The sequence below is a fragment of the Arachis duranensis genome, chromosome 10 (assembly GCF_000817695.3).
Source record: "Arachis duranensis cultivar V14167 chromosome 10, aradu.V14167.gnm2.J7QH, whole genome shotgun sequence".
Classification (NCBI taxonomy): domain Eukaryota; kingdom Viridiplantae; phylum Streptophyta; class Magnoliopsida; order Fabales; family Fabaceae; genus Arachis; species Arachis duranensis.
Genome location: NC_029781.3, coordinates 105582791 through 105602182, shown reverse-complemented (window position 1 = coordinate 105602182; position 19392 = coordinate 105582791). Strand labels below are relative to the sequence as shown.

The 19392-nt window shown below is 34.7% G+C and overlaps 3 protein-coding genes across 6 annotated transcripts; all 3 read right to left on the bottom strand.

Moving 5' to 3' along the window:
* Nucleotides 1-108: 108 nt before the first annotated feature.
* LOC107471943 (cytochrome P450 71D9) lies at nt 109-5342 on the bottom strand. 3 transcript variants are annotated; one of them, XM_052255418.1, is made up of 3 exons: nt 4399-5342; nt 4139-4240; nt 109-803 (listed from the first exon to the last, which is right to left on the bottom strand). In XM_052255418.1, the coding sequence occupies exons 1-3, from the start codon at nt 5296-5298 to the stop codon at nt 282-284; spliced, it is 1524 nt and encodes a 507-aa protein (XP_052111378.1). In that variant the 5' UTR covers nt 5299-5342; the 3' UTR covers nt 109-281. The 3 variants fall into 3 exon arrangements, with proteins under 3 accessions (XP_052111378.1, XP_015946976.2, XP_015946975.1); XM_016091490.3 differs by lacking the exon at nt 4139-4240 and adding an exon at nt 1019-1125 and having other exon boundaries at nt 109-905; nt 4518-5342; XM_016091489.3 differs by lacking the exon at nt 109-803 and having other exon boundaries at nt 3499-4240.
* A 2901-nt stretch (nt 5343-8243) lies between these two features.
* Nucleotides 8244-13059, bottom strand: LOC107471900 (splicing factor U2af small subunit B). Of its 2 annotated transcripts, none has more exons than XM_016091428.3 (3): nt 11847-13059; nt 9989-10085; nt 8244-9844 (listed from the first exon to the last, which is right to left on the bottom strand). In XM_016091428.3, the coding sequence occupies exon 1, from the start codon at nt 12807-12809 to the stop codon at nt 11943-11945; it is 867 nt and encodes a 288-aa protein (XP_015946914.1). In that variant the 5' UTR covers nt 12810-13059; the 3' UTR covers nt 8244-9844; nt 9989-10085; nt 11847-11942. The 2 variants fall into 2 exon arrangements, with proteins under 2 accessions (XP_015946914.1, XP_015946915.1); XM_016091429.3 differs by having other exon boundaries at nt 9989-10080.
* A 1128-nt stretch (nt 13060-14187) lies between these two features.
* On the bottom strand, nt 14188-17715 carry LOC107472021 (mitotic spindle checkpoint protein BUBR1). Its single transcript, XM_016091594.3, has 11 exons — nt 17458-17715; nt 17310-17369; nt 16721-16865; nt 16459-16616; nt 15989-16070; nt 15839-15905; nt 15696-15747; nt 15403-15562; nt 15227-15309; nt 14625-14705; nt 14188-14536 (listed from the first exon to the last, which is right to left on the bottom strand). Exons 1-11 carry the CDS (start codon nt 17652-17654, stop codon nt 14473-14475), a joined length of 1149 nt encoding a protein of 382 aa, XP_015947080.1. The 5' UTR covers nt 17655-17715; the 3' UTR covers nt 14188-14472.
* Nucleotides 17716-19392: the final 1677 nt, after the last annotated feature.

Here is a 19392-nt window from a genome sequence, read left to right as displayed (position 1 = left end):
CACTACTTATAACTACAAGAAGCTAACAATTATCATTCAAATTATATATGGAAAATTTCTTTTTTTTATAATAACCAATGAAAAATAACTGTATTAATTAATATCAGCTAGAAAGAATCTGTTGACAAATCGCCATTGATTTTTTGCTGCATTACAAAATCTCCATCTCTTTTGTAATCAGTAACAATGATCACACAATCATGCAGCTTTATTTCAAAAGTAAATGACCAGAATCTTGATCAAAGGATACACAACATAGCATATTAGCATCTAATCTATGTTTATGTTTCAAGCAAAGGACTAAAAACAATGGGAACCAATTGCAGGTCTTTTTTTCTTCTAACAGCAACTCCAAAAGCCTCAGACATGTCCAATTCCTCATGTTTCATTCCACTTGGAAGCTTCCAATCAAAGTGATACAACAAATATGCGAGCGCCAGCTCAACATTTAGCAAGCCTAATGTGCTGCCAGGGCATGTTCTTCTTCCGGCACCAAACGGTACAAACTCGAAGTTATTACCTTTGTAATCTATGTCACTATCAATGAACCTCTCTGGATAAAACTTCTCTGGTTCACTCCAATTCTTTGGATCTCTTCCAATTGCCCAAGCATTCACTATGACCTTACTTTTGTAGGGAATGTAATATCCATTGATCTCACAAGCTTCTCCACATTCTCTTGGAAGTAAAAGAGGAGCTGGAGGGTGTAACCTTAGTGTCTCTTTCACAACTGATTTCAAATACTTGAGTTCATTGATGAGAGTCTCATCAACCTTTCCTATTCTGTTGAATAACTCTCTGATCTCAGCTTGTGCTTTCTGCATTACTCTTGGATCCCTTATCATCTCTGACATTGCCCAATCTATAGTATGCGCCGATGTCTCGCTTCCTCCACCAAACATATCCTAAAAAGTAATGATTAATTACTTAAGGTTAGGCAAAGCAAGGTAGTGATTACATTAAAAAAATTAAAAATCTTCTAACTAAACAGTGTAAGCAAGAGCAAGATTATCCTTACCAGGAGTATAGCCTTGATATTATTTCTACTTAAGCAAATATCTTGATTGGTACCATCTTCAAATTGAAGGAGAACATCCACAAGATCTTCATCATTTTTGCCTTTACCTTCCAACTTTGCCTTTTTGTGATCACTAACAATGTTTTCCAATATCTCATCAATTTGTCTTTGGAAACTCTCAAGCTTAGGCCTCAATCCACTCACAAGTTGAAGCCATTCCCAAGAAGGAAACAGATCTCCTACATCAAAACCCCCTGCAATATCTGTTGCTTGTAGCACAAGCGATATGAACTTCTCTTGGTCTCCACGTTTTGTGCCTCCGAACGCAGACAGCGAAATGATTCCACATATCGACGAAATCACTTCTTCAGTGAGGTTAACTGATCCTTCTTTTGAGGACATAATCCTCTTAACAAGATTGGTGAACTCCTGTTCTCTTATTGGCCGGAACGAATTGACTCGTTTCGTGCTTAAGAGCTCCAAGGTGCAAATCTTCCTTAACTGCCTCCAGTAATTACCATATGGTGCAAAACCAATGTTTGTGCAATCATAAGAAATTATCTTTGCTGCTAGAACTGGAGGCCTTGAAGCAAAGATGATGTCATGTGTCTTCATAACCTCTTTAGCATATTCTGCTGAGGAAACAACAATGGTAGAGACTTGTCCAAGTTGAAGGTGCATCAATGGTCCATATTTGTTGGCCAAATCTCTTAGCTTTCTATGTGGAGTTGATGTAACAAGATTTGGTATGTTTCCTATGATAGGTAGCTTCTGTGGTCCTGGGGGTATATTTGGAATTACATCACTTTTCTTTCTTATTCTCAGAGCAGCAAGGATGAAGAAGAGAAAGAAGATGAAAGCAAGGAAGTTAAAGGTTTGAGAATCCATGGAGATCAGACAGAAATGTAAGATGGATTAAAGTGCTGGTAAAGTGGAGAAGAAGAGAGAGTTATAATTGCTTGGTGTCTCACTGTCTTGTCATTTGTTATACTTATCTTTATCTGTTATATTTTTGTCTACAAGTTGAAATTATTGTATCTTTGTCTGCTTCTATGGTTTCCTTGAGTGGAACCTTTTAAAGAATCTTCAAGTTTATGAATTTTGAAGAGTCCTAGCCGCTTTTTTCTTCTTTTGCATAACAATTTTAACACAATATTAATCAAGATTAACTAAGAATGTTAAAAAGGAAAACTTAGTCAATCTTAATAGACACATACATAGTATTGGTCTTCTATTTATCACTTCATGTGAAACACAGATACTTCGCTGAGTTGCCTTGTCGGACACATTTCGAACACGATACTCATTGGCATTCGTTTGACACGTGCCTGCTGTGTCTAAATGATATATGATTATGATTTATCTAAAAAATAATATATATTTTATATGGAATCCTGCTACACATCCAAGCAATTTTACTTCCAAGTCATTTAGTTTATGCTGCGGGGCTTTCGTCTTCTTCTTCTTTCTCCTCCTCCTCCTACTGATTCTTCTCCTTATCCTTCTCCTTTTTCTTCATTTTTTTTCATTATCGTCATCATCACCACCACCATACCACCACATTCATCTCCTCCTCCTCTTTCTCCTCCTCCTCCTATTTCTTTTTTATTTGAATTTCTTTGATCTCCTCCTTCCTTTTCTTCTTTTTCCTCCATCATCATTATCGTCATCACCAACAACACCAATATTTTGCTAACATCTTTATTGATTCTGATTCTCTGTGGTGATCGAATGAATCGAAAATATTATCAAAACGAAATCATTGTATAATACCAAATAAACTGAAAATGGTCCATTATATAAATTTGAATTAGAAATACTTGAGTCTCGAATGAACCAAAAATTAGCTCAAAACGAAACCATTGTATAATACCAAATGAACCGAAAATTATCCATTATATAAATACGTATTAGAAGAAGACAATAACAATAATGATGATGGTGATGATGATGATGATGATAATGATGATGGAGGAGAATGATGAAAAGGAAGGAGGAGACGAAATTCCAAGAGGAAGAGGAAGAGGTATTGTTGGTGACGCGAAATTGAAAAATAGTAAAATAGGAGGAGGAGAAGTAAACGGGAAGAAGAAGAAGAAGGTGCAGGGGGTGGGAGAAAACAGGAAAAAGAAATGCGTACTCAAATCACTTGAACTAACTTGGATGTAAAATTGCTTGGATGCGGAGAATTACTCTTTTATATGTGTCCCGTGTCTTATAAGATTTTAAAATTCGTATGTCAGTGTATCCCGTATCCATGTCATTGTCCATGCATCATAGCTTATAACAACAAGAAGCAAGCAACTATCATTCAAATTATGTGTGGATGATCTTCTTTTATTTTTATTTTTATTTTTTTACAATAATCAATGAAAATTAACTATATCAATTAATATTCAGCTAGAAAGAATCTGTTAACTATTTATACTTATAACTGCCATCAATTTTTAGCTGAATTACAAAATCTCCAACTCTTTTGTAATCAATAACAATGATCACAAAATCATGCAGCTTTATTTCATAAGTAAATGACCACTGAATCTTTAAGGATACACAACATAGCATTTCTTCAATCAAAAGCATAGCATCTACCTATGTTTATGTTTCAAGCAAAGGACTAAAAACAATGGGAACCAATTGCAGGTCTTTTTTTCTTCTAACAGTAACTCCAAATACCTCAGACATATCCAGATCCTGACCTTTAATTCCACTTGGAAGCTTCCAATCAAAGTGATACAACAAATATGCTAGCCCCAGCTCAACATTTAACAAGCCTAATGTGCTGCCCGGACATGTTCTTCTTCCAGCACCAAACGGAATGAACTCGAAATTATTCCCTTTGTAGTCTATGGAACTATCAATGAACCTCTCTGGATAAAACTTCTCTGGGTCACTCCAATAGTTTGGATCTCTTCCAATTGCCCAAGCATTCACTATAACCTTACTTTTGTATGGAATGTAATATCCATTGATCTCACAGGCTTCTCCACATTCTCTTGGAAGTAAAAGAGGAGCTGGAGGGTGTAACCTTAGTGTCTCTTTCACAACTGATTTCAAATACTTGAGTTCATTGATGAGAGTCTCATCAACCTTTCCTATTTTGTTGAATAACTCTCTGACCTCAGCTTGTGCTTTCTCCATTACTCCTGGATCCCTTATCATCTCTGTCATTGCCCAATCTATAGTATGCGCCGATGTCTCGCTTCCTCCACCAAAGATATCCTAAACAGTAGTGATTCATTACTTGATGTTAGGCAAAGCAAGCAATCATAAATACAGAGTTATTGTCTCTCTAGCATTACCTTATTACTAAATGTTACATCCAAAAAATGTTAAGAAGATTTCAACTAAAGAGTAAGCAAGAGCAAGATTATCCTTACCAAGAGTATAGCCTTGATATTGTTTCTACTTAAGCAAATATCTTGATTTGTAGCATCTTCAAATTGAAGGAGAACATCCACAAGATCTTCATGTGATTCATCACTTTTGCTCTTTTTACCTTCCAACTTTGCCTCTTTGTGATCACTAACAATGTTTTCCAATATCTCATCAATTTGTCTTTGGAAACTCTCAAGCTTAGGCCTCAATCCACTCACAAGTTGAAGCCATTCCCAAGAAGGAAACAGATCTCCTACATCAAAACCACCTGCAACTGCTGTTGCTTGTTGCACAAGGCATATGAACTTCTCTTGATCCCCACGTTTTGTGCCTCCAAACGCAGACTGCGAAACGATTCCATATATGGATGAAAGCACTTCTTCAGTGAGATTAACTGATCCTTCCTTTGAGGACATAATCCTCTTAACAAGATTGGTGAACTCCTCTTCTCTTATTGGCCGGAACGAATTGACTCGTTTCGTGCTCAAGAGCTCCAAGGTGCAAATCTTCCTTAACTGCCTCCAGTAATTTCCATAGGGTGCAAAACCAATGTTTGTGCAATCATAAGAAATTATCTTTGCTGCTAGAACTGCAGGCCTTGAAGCAAAGATGATGTCATGTGTCTTCATAACCTCTTTAGCATACTCTGCTGAGGAAACAACAATGGTAGAGACTTGTCCAAGTTGAAGGTGCATCAATGGTCCATATTTGTTGGCCAAATCTCTTAGCTTTCTATGTGGAGTTGATGTAACAAGATTTGGTATGTTTCCTATGATAGGTAGCTTCCATGGTCCTGGGGGTATATTTGGAATTACATCACTTTTCTTTCTTATTCTCAGAGCAGCAATGATGAAGAAGAGAAAGAAGATGAAAGCAAGGAAGTTAAAGATTTGAGAATCCATGGAGATCAGACAGAAATGTAAGATGGATTAAAGTGGAGATGAAGAGAGAGTTATTATTGCTTGGTGTCTCAAATCTCAATGTCTTGTGAGTTTTTATACTTAAATAAATCTGTTATATTTTTGTCAACTATTAAACGTGTGATATCAGATTTCTCTACTTTTTATTTTTTTAGTCAATGATTGCCAACGTTGGTAGACCATTGCGGCCAGAATTAATGAACAGTAACAGTTCACTTTTGGATATATTATTTTTTTCAAAGTTAGGGTGGAATTAGGGGTGGCAAGTCGGGAAGGCCGCCGTCCCGCCCCACTTAACAGTGGGTTGGTGGGGTAAATTCACTAAATTTCATTTTCTTTTTATTATTAAGTATTAAATGATATAAATTACTAAAAAAATATTAAATAATATATATAATTTTATAATTATTTTAATAAATTTATAATTTTTAAAAACATAAGAAAATTATAATTTTTAAATTCACAGACATTAAAGTTTTTATAATTACAAATATGTAATAAACATAATTATAAATTAAGTTTTTTGAAACAAAATAATAAAATTAACATTGTCCAAAATATATAATTAAACACCTACAAGTTTAGAATATTATCAATCAAACATAAAACATAATTCAAAACACTAAATTAGAGCATTTTTAAAAAACCCTAATTCCGACAGGAAAGTCCACCAAAGCCCATGGTTTAAGCGATGCGGGTTAGACGGATTTTTGATGTGTGATGGTCTCAATTTTTCAGCCCAATCTACTTTTTTTTTACGGGTTACACGGGCCAGCCCGATAAATTTAGGCTCTTTTGTCACCCTAAATGAAACTCAAATTTGATATTTCTAAGTAAAAATGAAGAGACTATACCATTTGACTTATTATTATTGTTATTGTTATTATCATCGCTTTTTCATGGCCTTAGAGATATTTAATAAGAACGTGGTTGTATGATTCTGACCTTTTTACATGTTTATTGGCATTTAGTTTTAATTTAGAAGATCTACATTAAATTATATATTAGGCTCATACATATTTCCGTAAAAAAATTAAAAATAATATATAAATATATAATAATTAATTTAATAACTAAAAAATTTGACATTTTGTGTTACGATATAGCTTTTCCCTTCTAATTCTCATTGTAGCATTCGAGAACACTAGATTAATAACGTTTTGGTTTTGGTTGTCTCGTTCAATAATGTTGCACCAGCACCACATTTCTTTCTCCATTTATTTGGCTCTTTCTCATATTCTTTTCCTCTGATTTCAAACATGGTTAGCCGCTGATGAGTGTTCACATTGATATCTCCACTTCATAGAGTCCCATTTTTTAAAGTATAAACTTATAAAAATAATCCTCAAAATATTTTTTGTGTAAAAAATTTTAAATCTCAACAATACTCTAGCTATAGAATAGAAAAGGAAATTATTTATGTTAAGATAAAATTATAAAATTAATTTTATTAAATTCTCTTTTCCTCTCCTCTTTTCCGCAGCTCAAGATTTGTCTTATGTGACCAACATAAGACCTATAGCTTTTTTTTTGTGTGGTAAGACCTATCGTTTTGAAATAGTATGAATATGTTACGTCAATGATGAAGTAATATGTACGTGTTAGATTAAACAAAATCTTACTATAGGACATAACGTACTAGTTAGATTAAATGAATTCTTGTCATAGGAAAAATAAATATCTTCTCAAAAAACCAATTTAAAATTTAAATAATCTAACTATTTGAAAAAAACAAAACATTTTAAAACTACAACTAATGTAATTAGTTTAACCAAACAAAAAACTAAAAAAAAAATCTTAATTACATCATTTAAATTCTCTTATATTTCCCTTGTATTTAAAATATAAAAATTCCACCCAAGCACACTAATATAAAAGTAACTATAACTAATGTGAGAAAGGATTCCAATCCCTTGAAAATGCATATCTAGCACCTTCACGGCTTCACCCAATAACCAAATATTAATTTAATCTCAATTAAAAATCATCTATAAATAAACTTGCAAATGAAAATTGGTTAAAATTGGTTAACCAAGATTCCAGTTCAAGTGTCGGATGAAAAAATATTCGATCATACAAGATATATCCCAAAATCGACCACGAATAAAAAATATATATTAAAATACAAAATACAAATTCAATTCAACATGAGCTAAACAATATATATTTGTAGATAAATATATAATGACTGATTTTGGTAACTAATTTTAATATGCAAATACCATTTTTAAAAACGTTTTTGCTAAATAAGTTAAAGTCACCATAATATAGGTGCTTCTTACTAGACTTAATGGTGTTCTTTCAAGGAATAGAACGCAAGCATAATTTTCTAAAAAAGTAAATAAGTAACCTAACATCACAATGAAACTATGAAAAACTATTAAAAAAGAAAAAGATAAAAAGAGTATGAGGTAAAGGCATGATATAGACCTTCAACACCAAGCATAAGATAAATTTGATATCATATCAAAATTGATTTAACCTATGGGAGAAATAATCCATCTTTGTGTGGGATCAGTCATCAGTGCATGGAATTCCTGTGTGCTCAATATGAGAGTAAGGAAGCCAATCTAACTCTAATTCTAACTCTTAAATCTTAACCAAGCCTTCGTTAAATTCTTCGACCCAGAGCATAATCTCATCTGTGGCTTATTAATAATAGGCTATTATATGCTTCTTTTTATGCCTAACTTTAGCTTGCTCAAAAGCTTCTTTACTTAAAAGTTTAAAAATTAAAATATAAGATAAATAACTTTTTTAGAAGAAAAAGAAGTGAAAGATAAATGTCTAGAAAGATGACACATACATACGAAAATAGAAAATATACACAGGTAAATGACAACAAGTGTAGTTTTTTATTTTTATTTTTTTGACACTTTAGCTCCACAAAAAGCAGTGGCTAATTTTGGTAATGTCAAGTTATGTTAGAAGTTAGAACAACCTAAATAACATATCAAAAGCAAGTGAATTTAAATACAAAAATCACTCTGCTCAACCTACTTATTCACAATATAGAGTATAGACCCAACGGCTCTTCATCAATAAAAGCAGCTGAAGCCTAAAGATTTTTTCTCAGCTATGCATGGCTTGAGGCATCCCAGAGCTGTTGACCCACCAAAGAAAACACATAACATACTGGCATATAGTTCATCCAATCATCCCAGTGAGTGCTGCAATTAACCACAACTAGACCATAACACATATCCCATAACATCCATTGGGTTAAGGAACTTTAACTCCTTGGACAAAAGGTGGATGACTCTGGCTTTGGTCTAAATTTTTCATGTAAAACTTATCAACACTCGCTTGATGGATATCAAAAACTCATGAAACAATTCCAAACAATACAAGAGTCTTCCAATCATATTTTATATTTCGCTTATATTACAACTGACTACAATCCAAGATAACCGAAGCCATTCCCAATGGTCTTTCAAGTAAAAACGACCACATAAATCCCTAAGTCTGTAACATTAGAAACCACATTAAAACTAGGCAACTAACCTTTAACGGTTTAACCAAACTGTAGCATTAATAATGTATGCCCCAACAGGCAGAATCAGATGTAAATGTGAAGTGTACACTTGCATATTCAGATCCTTTAAAAAGGTTCTCATTAAGAACATGCAAAAATGCACAACAGTTATTCCATGTATCAATAATGCACTACACATGGTGAATAAGTATAAATCCTTTCTTCAAATGTTTAAGAGTTCCTTTTCCAAGAAATGCCCACGATGCCTGCTCTCGCCGTAATCCACGACGAATTTTTACAGGGATCTCCAAACTTTGTGCAATCTAGTATAAAGTATTTAGACCTGCTGGATGAACTTCACTAATCAATCCACAATAAGCCTATGCCTATTTAGTCCTGTTTGAGGATACCAAAATTCACTCAAGAGTTTGTAAATAGTCTAGAAGAGAATTGCTTGAAAAATTCTCTCACTTATGCTAAGAAGGGACTCCTAATTTGAATAAAGCTGATCTCAAACTTCTTCCCCATGGATAGTGCACACATATGGAAGCAATGCTATTACCCATAAAATAACAAACATCCAGCCAATTCCTAAGTATCAATCTACACCCTACAGCAGAAATTTAAGCTATCATCAGAGGAAGCCTAACGAAAACTAGGAATATGGTACGCCAAGTATACAACTACCTGGCATTTTCTTGGATTTTGGTTGCAGGTACCTACTGCTACATCATAGGCTATTAGTGGCCATCCTTGTTGACGAGTGAACAACAATTTTTTCTTATGTGATACCTTCGCTCAAGAAGCCGATGAAAACTAGGTTGCAATGCTTAACCTAAAGCAATCAGAGTAGCCAAATTGATGGCAAAGACTAAGCTGTATCTGGTCAGCCTAGGAATTAGGAGAGCTCAAACACCACTATAGCCTAAGCGGCAGAAATAAGAAATCCCACAGATCATAAATAGCCCATCTTAGTTGTCCCATATTTGTAGTATTACACTTGGAATCATCAACAACACTTCCCTCAAAACATGCCTTTATACACCTATAGTGCTGTAAAGACAACAAAGAAAGCATGTTATAATTCACAGGTGGACCTGCTCGAGTTAACATGCGAAGAAAAGGATTCAATCTTATAATTAATCACCAGTGTTCAAAAATAAAAATAACAACTGAAAAGGGAAACATGCATCTTACAGGAGGCAATTCAACCCCAATCTGGTTAATCTTTTGAACTGCAAATCCTACATCCCAAGAACACCAGCTGCACAACCAATCCCCCTAAGCACCTATCCTACATGAGAAAAGGCACGCATGTGAAGTTCTTGATATTGTACAGCTGAACAAAAAGGGAACAGCAAATATATACAAGCAGGAAGAAACTGATGAGTGTTTTTCTGCCAGCTGCCAGCAGTTTAAACACAGAAATGCTCCTACTACATAAAAATAGACACCTGCCAATAGTCTAACGGTGAATAGCACACTTGCAGTAGTTGGCGGCTTGCACGACTAAAGCAATGGCATATACGAGAAGTGCAGCTTTTTCAATAAACATGAAGCATATCACATTACTATGAAATGCTCAATACGGTTTAAAAATTAAACTAGATAGTCATCTTAAAGACTTCCACAAAAAACAACAAAGGTCCTGAAATTTGAAAGTATTTTTAGGGTGTTAAAAGGAAAAGGAAACAAAAACTGGCGAAATTAGAATAGAGACAGCAGAAAAGGAAGAAAAGTAGATCACTGACACAGGAAAATGAGTATGATGTGAGCCTCTAACTCCTGTGAATGAAAAGGAGAGAATGAAGAGTATATCTGACAGGACAAAAATCCAACCTAGTGACAAATAGACATCAATCAATCACTTAGTGGACAAGTGCAGCAGAAAAATGGGATGCAGAAGAAAAACCAACTGAAGTATTGCTTATTGGGAAAGCAATATAGCCCACACCCAGAAGCAAAGAATAGAGATTTAGAAAAGAGGGCTGCAGTATCACAGACTGCCCAATAGTTCCAACTTTCAACAACAGAGGTAGTAGCATCAAGCACTTCACCGATCCAAACAGGCATGACAGAGCATGAGAAATAGGATGTGAGATCAGAACAGATACTCCTCCAAAATAGCCTGAATGAAAGAAATTGTATGGAATAGATGCGACTCAAATGGAGAAAGTCTCAATGAATAGGTGCTTCATTTATCTGTCGATGCAGAATGAAAGTTGCTATCTTGCCACAGCCAAACCACGTGTCATGTGCGATCGCCTATTGTACGCATGTACTATAAGATGCTATAAGCAGTTGCAACAGATCACTGTCAACCACTACGAAACCAGGAATTGAATCATCCAGAAGGCAGACAATATAAATGAAAGGGAGTAGTACTACACAGTCTACATCACCAACCCCAAAGGAGAGACCTTTTGTCCAAGCTTTTTTACCTACTTATTATTAACAAGATACATATTCTAACCTCATAAATTTTGTTTTAAGGTTCCAACTTAGGAAAACACTCAAATCAAGTCTGCTCTCACAAACTCGAGCCTCGACACCCCCCCACCCCCCCAAAAAACATAAAAAAATAAAATTCAGGTCAATCATCACATACTAGCATGTTTGGCATCGACAGGCTTAGCATCAAATTTAACACATTGAAAAGTTAAAAGCAAAACTGCATCATCAAGATTCAACAACAACACACACACACACACAAGATTGAAATTTTACTGCAACAGGACATAAACCAAAGCTATTCAGTGTGCAAACCAATTGATCCTCTAAAAAAATCACCTAAAGGTAAAGCTACCTAACATTAGGCTGAACTAACCACGAGCTAGCATGTTATCATTAGTTAACGCTTAATTTATTACTATCCAAAAGTTCGAACAATACCATACGGATGCTCAACAACATAGTAAAAGACAAAATACACTTCAGAAACTAAGTAAAAATAAGAAGTTCTATCATAACTTCCACCCTACTATAACATACACAGACTTCATAGAAGTTGAAACTTCATACTAAATTTGAAATAAAACCCAGTAAAAATGATTACCTCAAGTCACAAAGCAACTTAAAATTAAAAAACACAATGTTAGGTTCATCAAGATTCACAACCACTTCAAAAATAATACCAACAATCACTTCAGGTTCACTGCTTCTCCTCCCTCTCTCTGTTCCACTGCTCGATCCTCGCCCGCCTCTCCTCGCTCCCTTCCCTCGCCGGGGGGCTGCCGCTCCTGCTCTTCCTCCCAGGACTCCCATGCCTCCTCCTGCCGCCGCTGCCATCTCTCTCCCTTCCCCTATCCCTGTCCCTATCATGCCTGTCCCTGCTCCCTTTCCTATAATCCTTCTCCCTGTCACGCCTATCGTAATCCCTCTCCCTCCTATGCCGCGGACTCGCGCTCCGGCTCCTGCTTCGGCTGCGGCTAATATGATACCTTCCTCCGCCGCGGTACCGGCCAAAAAGCTTCCTCCTAAGCTCCCTACCAATCAACTTAACATGCATGAAATTGCAGTAACCGCCACGGTTACAGCTGTTCTCCTCAAACTGGCGACACGTGGCCTCACGAAAGTCAGTAACAGGTGAGAAATCAGCAATTATAGGGCGGCCAGAGTAGAATCTGCCGTGCAGGGCGGCGAGTGCGGCGGCGGCTTCATCCTCCTCGCGGAACTGGACGTAGACGTTTCCGATCATGTGGTCAGCAAGATTATCGCAGACGTTAAGGCACTCGATGTGGCCGAACTTCGAGAGCTCCTCGAAGATGTCCTCGTAGAAGTCTTCGAAGTGCTGCTGGATCTTGCGAGGGTCGAGAGGCTGGCCGTTAGGGTCGACGCCGGGGGTAATCATGTCAGGGCGCTGGTACATGTTGGAGAGGAGGAGAGTTGGGGAGATCGTAGGGCGGTTGTGGAGACGGGAGCAGCGGTCGCCGTGGCGGCACGCTCCGATCTTGAAGTAGAATGGACAGTTGACGCGGTCCTTCTCTGTTCCGAATATCGATGCAAGGTGCTCCGCCATGATGTGATGCTGCCTCCTCTTCTTCTTGCCGTGTTATTCTTGATAGGGTTTTGTGTATTCTTGATAGGGTTTTGGGAACCCTAAATGTAAGAGAGAAGAGGGAGGTTTATTTGGTGAGAAAGGAGAGGTAATTGGTGAAATGGGTGAAGGCTGAAGAAGCCGGATCTGAGAGAAAGTTGAAGGAGGTGTCGCTGCTTCCAGTCCTTGTGAGATTGGATTATTATGGAAAAATTAAGAACGGAACAAGTGAAGGGTTAATCTTTAACAAGTTTTGTGATATTTTATTTTTTGATATCAAAAGTTATTTATAAAAAATAAATTATTTTTAAAAAATATATAAAGAATGTATATTTTTTCTATACGAATAATAATAGTTAAAATGACATGCTAGTAGCTAATAATTATCAATTATGTATAGATAACGATGCCATAATTAGTTTCTCTTTCAGTGTTTTATGATTTTTTGAAAATATGGTATGCATGTATTTTTTGTTATAAATTTATGGAAAAATGCTATATAATCAATCACTCATAAGTATTTAATCCGGTTTTAAATCTAAAATGTTAACTATATTATTTTTTATATATTCACTTTCCACTTGTTTAGGAAATTAATATCTAATTTAAATTAATTTTGATTTTATTCCTAAAATCTCTTAATCCTAAAATTAATTATGAGTTTAGGATTTAAGATTTAAAATTTAGTATTTATTATTTAGGGTTATCGTTTAGAATTTAAAATTTATTCCATTTGTTTTGTTTTGTTTCAAAATTTATTAATTTTATTTTCTTGTATTTATTTAAATTGGTTTTAATAGTCATTGGTGGAATAATTACTGAATTTTATTACAAGTCCAATTGTAAATTTATATGTTCTTGTAAAATATTACGAGGAGTCTATTTATCTTTTATTATTTTAAAATATTATAAAAGAAAACGTGTGATTAAAAGTTATTAAAAATTATTTTTATTAATTTTCAATTCATTGGATATATTAAAAACTTAAAATTTATTATTATTATATTCTTATGTACTTTTATATTAATTAGATTAGAAAAATCGCTCTATTTTTGTAACCTTTAACAACCACTTCACCTCCAAAAAAAAAAAGAAAAAGGATTTTCATAAAAGAAAAAGGATGAATTTTTCATAAGAATGTTGAGTTTATGCAGTTTCCCATCTGAAAGTAACTCAAACTGAATAAATGAGTTTTCATGATCTATGGAATTGAATTTATCTTAGCCTTATTAGGTTAAGATTTTTATTATTTATTTTTAGTTTACTAAAAGAGAATTAGATACATGCCCGTCAATTCTAGGTGCCAAAAGTCCGTGGTATATATAAGACAGTCCTTTAAATAATCTTATAGTAGTTGTAATTCTTAAGAAGTGCAATTAGAGGAATGATATTAAAACTAGTACAACAGATTCATAAATTTCACAACTTATTTCCAAATAATGAAATGGAATCAAAGCAACCAAATATGTCTGTCTTGTATTACAAACTTGGGCATATTCTCAATTCAACCAACCCAACCAAACATGAAATTCCATTACAAACTTAAAAAGGAAACGTGGATCAAGCTTTCTAGGTGAAAGCTACTAAAATTCGTTTAAGACAAGGATGGCAAAGTGCTTCATCAAGCATGATTCAACGATTTCAATTATCTGGGGAGACTGCTTTGTGGGAATTTGCGTAATGGATTCTTCCTTATTTGCTCTGTTTCCCTGGGGAGAAGAAACAATACACAAGCGTCAAATCTGGAAAACACATCGGTATATGATCATAGTGCACAAATTCCAAGGTTGGCATTACCTTTTCAAATCCTTTTCGTTCTCCCACCTAAGCTGCAGCAAACGTGAGGACTTCTTACTCTTTTCTTTCACGTTTTGTGATCTGTGTAAGTCATGCAAATTGGTGGATCAATAACTGCTGTATACAATGCTTTCTAATGGAAACAATAATTAACTGGCATATCAATGATGAACAGAGGCATATAAACTATCATGCTAGTACTCATTGAAAATAGACATGTTTTAAGCTATGCTTTGCTCTTGCTTTAAATTGACTTGTTCGTTCATCCTATTTGCAATTGAGAATTCCAAGGACCGTTGCAATATGTACCCAAAAATATGAGGAAATGAATGATGAAAAATGATAAGAATGCTGAAATTTTTTCATGCTATTTGCTATTTGCTAGTATTTACTATAACTAAAACATGCTTTAGCTAAAAGCTTTGCTCTTTTTAAAGCATACTCATTTTGTTCTTTCATGCTATTGGCTAGACGCTAATATGACAATTCCAAAGGTATGGAAAATTTTCACCCCCTTTTGCTGAGCTGATTTGGAAAGAACAAGATTGAGTATGGAAGCATGGCTATGAAAACCTAACAGCAAAACTAGTGATTCCACTTACTCTTGACATTCTTCATCAACAAACACTGGAATACAGGCACTTGCAGTAGCTATTCCAGTTCTAGTTCCAGGTCGCTGTGGAATCTGAAATCATAGTGCAATAATGTAAGAAGAATATAATAATACGATCAACCATAGAAAAAAAGACAGGCAACGTTTGTGTGGGAAATTTTGCACCTTGTAAGATTTCCATTTGCCAGGGATTGCATTATTTTCCTTGTTTCTTTCAGCTCGAGGCCCAAGTGTGTGCCAAGAGTTTGATATGTCGGTCTGATGAGGGATGGAATCATCACATCCTACTGAATCTTTATAAACGGAAAGTGGAGCTGCTCCACTCCTGCATAAAAGGGAAAACATGTAGAATCATTTAGGAAATTACAAGCGCTTTGCAATACAAAATCATCTACAGAGTGCAGATATCACACATTTCCCGCAAAATCATCGCCCAGTTCAAAAAAGAGTACAATTACCTGCTATTACTACTATCAGATGGATCGGACCTGAAAGGGGCTAGGTGTGTACCTGCAAGATACAAAGAAAATTTCCATGTCTAGTTAAATTACCTGCCATCCAAAATTTGAGACAGAAGGTAATGTACAGAAAATGGACTCACGGTTTTGTCCCTTGGCAAGGACAGTTCCAAAGCTACGCACCGGTGCTGGTGGTTTCTCCATTGAATCCTACGTAGTGGAAGCAACTTAGGGTTAAACAATTGCATATAGATCCTAGAATATAGATAAGGAAAATAGGGAACATCACATACATCTGTCGCTTTTGACCTTGCCATTGAACGTGCAACAAATTTTCTATAAGCAGCCTTCAATTTCTCAACAGGTTGAGCATTCCTTCAGAACAGGCAATTTAATGAGAAATGGTAGTTGCAACTTTACCATATGCAGAAATCATCAATGAATCCAAGTACGGCATCAAGGTCCAAATCTAACAAATGGAGTTCTTTTCCTCTCAAGAACACAGACACAATCTCACTTTCCACCTTTCAAATTTTGTACGTGTAACATTAAATCATAAGGGCAGACACTATGCACAATCAAACCAATATAAATATAAGTAATAATCCTCTCACAAAAAATCAACACACGTTACAAATTACTTATAGCAGCAACTATTTAGTCAAATAATCATGATTTTAGGATGGTAGTATGGTAGTGAACCATTCAACCGGCATGAATATGAAACAGTGAACAATTAGTTTCATAAGATGAGGCTCACTACCTAGATATGCCAAGTTCCAATATCCGATTAGCAGTTTTAATCTTGTTCTTAGATTCCAAGTGCAACCCATAGGAAATGTAGAAATCAGAATGAGTTTTTCCAATTCCATTTGCTTCCAGAAAAGCATATATAACTTCTGCATCTAAGCAATTATCCGCCTGCAAGATCATCAATTGCTCAATGTTCAAAAACAAGTTCTCAAAACTAACAAACTGCAGCAAGTCTATTCAAACAAAGAGAATGCTCATAGAATGAAACCCACGTATTCAAGCCACACTTTGAGGTAGCGCAAATCATCCTTATAGCGATCTGAATCCCAGAAGGCCTGCACGCACTTCTCGTAGATCACCACAAGCCCAGAACCATCGCCGCAGGGAGGAAACGCCTCCTGAACCCACTTGATACACCTTCAGTTCCAAATAAAAATAAATCAAGGGTTAGTTGTGAAGGAAGCACCCTTGAGGCCTTGATGTTTGGTTTGTATTTTCATTTTTTTGTTTTCACTAAAAAAAAAACAAAAACAATATCGAGAAATGAAAGCACAACAAAATTTCACATCTAACAACATACAATATTCCTCTCTTTCAAAATTAACACTTAACCCATCGATAATTAGTATCCTTAACCTAATAGTTACATCTACAACAACAGAATCGCTATCCAATAGTTGAGCTGTTCCTTTCTATCATCGCATCACAATTTATGTCTGTGCAAGCCGGTAAATAAAATCAAGTTGAGCTATTGCTTTCTATCATCGTATCACAAATTATGCATGTGCAATCCAATTTATTTCGTGTAAAATATAAAAATAAATAAGTAAATCGGTATATGCGTGAAATCATGATACTTACTGCAGCCACGGCAGAAGAGGATCTTCGCCTTTGTACTCGTCAATCGCTTCAATCAGTTTCCTGAGAGAGAGAGAGAAAAGCAAAAAGAAACTGAGAACAAAAACATGCGGTGAGAAAGAGAGTGAGAGAGACAGAGAGAGAGAGAGACCTTCGGTGTTCGTAGAGGGAATTCTTGAGGTTGTTATCGGTGTAGGACTTGAGAGCGTGGTTCAAGAGGTTAACGTTGCGGCCTCTTTTGAGAGGCCTCACGTTCTCCTTGAAGGTTTCCCACTCGTAACCGGTTTGCCTCTTCGACGCCAGAAACTCCGTCTCTGGATCCACCTTCTCAATAGCCGTTTCCGCCATAGTTGCTCGAAAATGAGTTTTTGAGAGGAAAGAGAGCGTTGAGATTTTGAGATTCAAACTTTTGAAATTAGCATTTTATATTATACCATGACGATGCTATTCTAGCCGTTGGTGCTTGTCGACAAAAGAATTTGGAAAGAAAGGACTTGAAAAATGATAGATTAAATAAGAGGTAAATTAGTAATTAGCATCTATCATAGAAAGATCTAAAAAGATTAAGAATCTGTTTCGATAAACTTATCCGAAAATAAATCTTATTATTTTAAATGATTTTTTAAATAAAAACAATTTTTTGCTTGGGTGAAAACTAATCCTTTTATAGTTTTATAATGTAATACTAAAATATTTTATTTTATCTTTGAATAAATTTTTATGCCATAGAAAAGAATTTGTTTAGAAGATTTTTTAACTTTAATAAAATGTTTTAAGTTTTTATTTTTTGAAAATCTTATTTTTAACACAAATGCTATATGCATAATGCATATACAAAGTTATTATATATTTATGTGTAATGTGTGTTATTTTATCCATATGTTTATAAATAGAATCATATATATAAATTAGTGGTATTTATCTACATCCAATATGTAACTTTGGACATGATCTGATTCGCAAAATAATTAAATCGGATCGAATAACGTATATCAAAAAAATATTTTAATTATATTTTAGAAATAAACATGTTTAAAAGTATTAAAAAATGAATTTTGTTAGAGTGAAAAAAGAGTTTGATTGAAATTGTTTTATAAAGACCGCATCAAAATTTAATTTTTAAAACATCTTTTGAGAAATACATATTTAATGTTAGATATTTCTATTGCATTTTTAAATTATTTAAGAAAATTTTTATCGATAGCAAAATTTGAGTGTATTTTTTATAGTTTATCCTTCATTAACATCCAATACTTAGTAATATCACATATACATATGTTTCTTCTCTACCATAAACCAATTGTTGGTGTATTTAATTGGATTCGAGAGTTTAATTTGCCCATTAATTTAACATATCCAAAGTCTAATTTGTGAATCAGAATTATAAGCATGCATTCATATTCTGAACATGTACAATATTATTATTGATAGTGAACATAACAATCACCCCCGTTTTTTCAGTTATAACCAAACACAACACATGGGGCTACTTTGGATCTAAATATTCTCTAATAACAATTAGATTAAAAGTGGAAGAGATCTCTAGGTTACGTTTGTTTCTAAGAACAGGATAGAATAAGATACTGATAGATAGAGATATAAAATTTTGTATTCTTATATTCTGTTTGGTGATAAACTAAAATAAATTATAAAAATTCAATTTATTCTCATTTTTTTTCATTCAAAAAATTTGAAATAAAAAATATAACAATAAAAAATATAATTATAAAAAATTAACAAGAATAATGAAAAAAATAAAAAATAAGTTGTGTCCCTTGTTAGTGTCTCCGTGTCCTTCCTGTCATGATGAACACAAAATACACTAATTCAGTGTCTCTGGACATATTGTCTCTATCCATGTCTCCTCTACCAAACATGATTTTGTGTCTCAGTGTCCCTGTCTCAATGTCTGTAAACAAACGCAGCCCTAAAGAACAACTCCTAAACTAGCTTACTTTGTTACTACAATTTGGTCTTACTATCAAAAAATGACACTTCCGACCAATATGGAAGTGAGGGGAACCGTGAGGTTGTCGTCGAGTTCGGTGCTGATAGGAAGGGACTCCACAAGTGCCGTGACAACAGA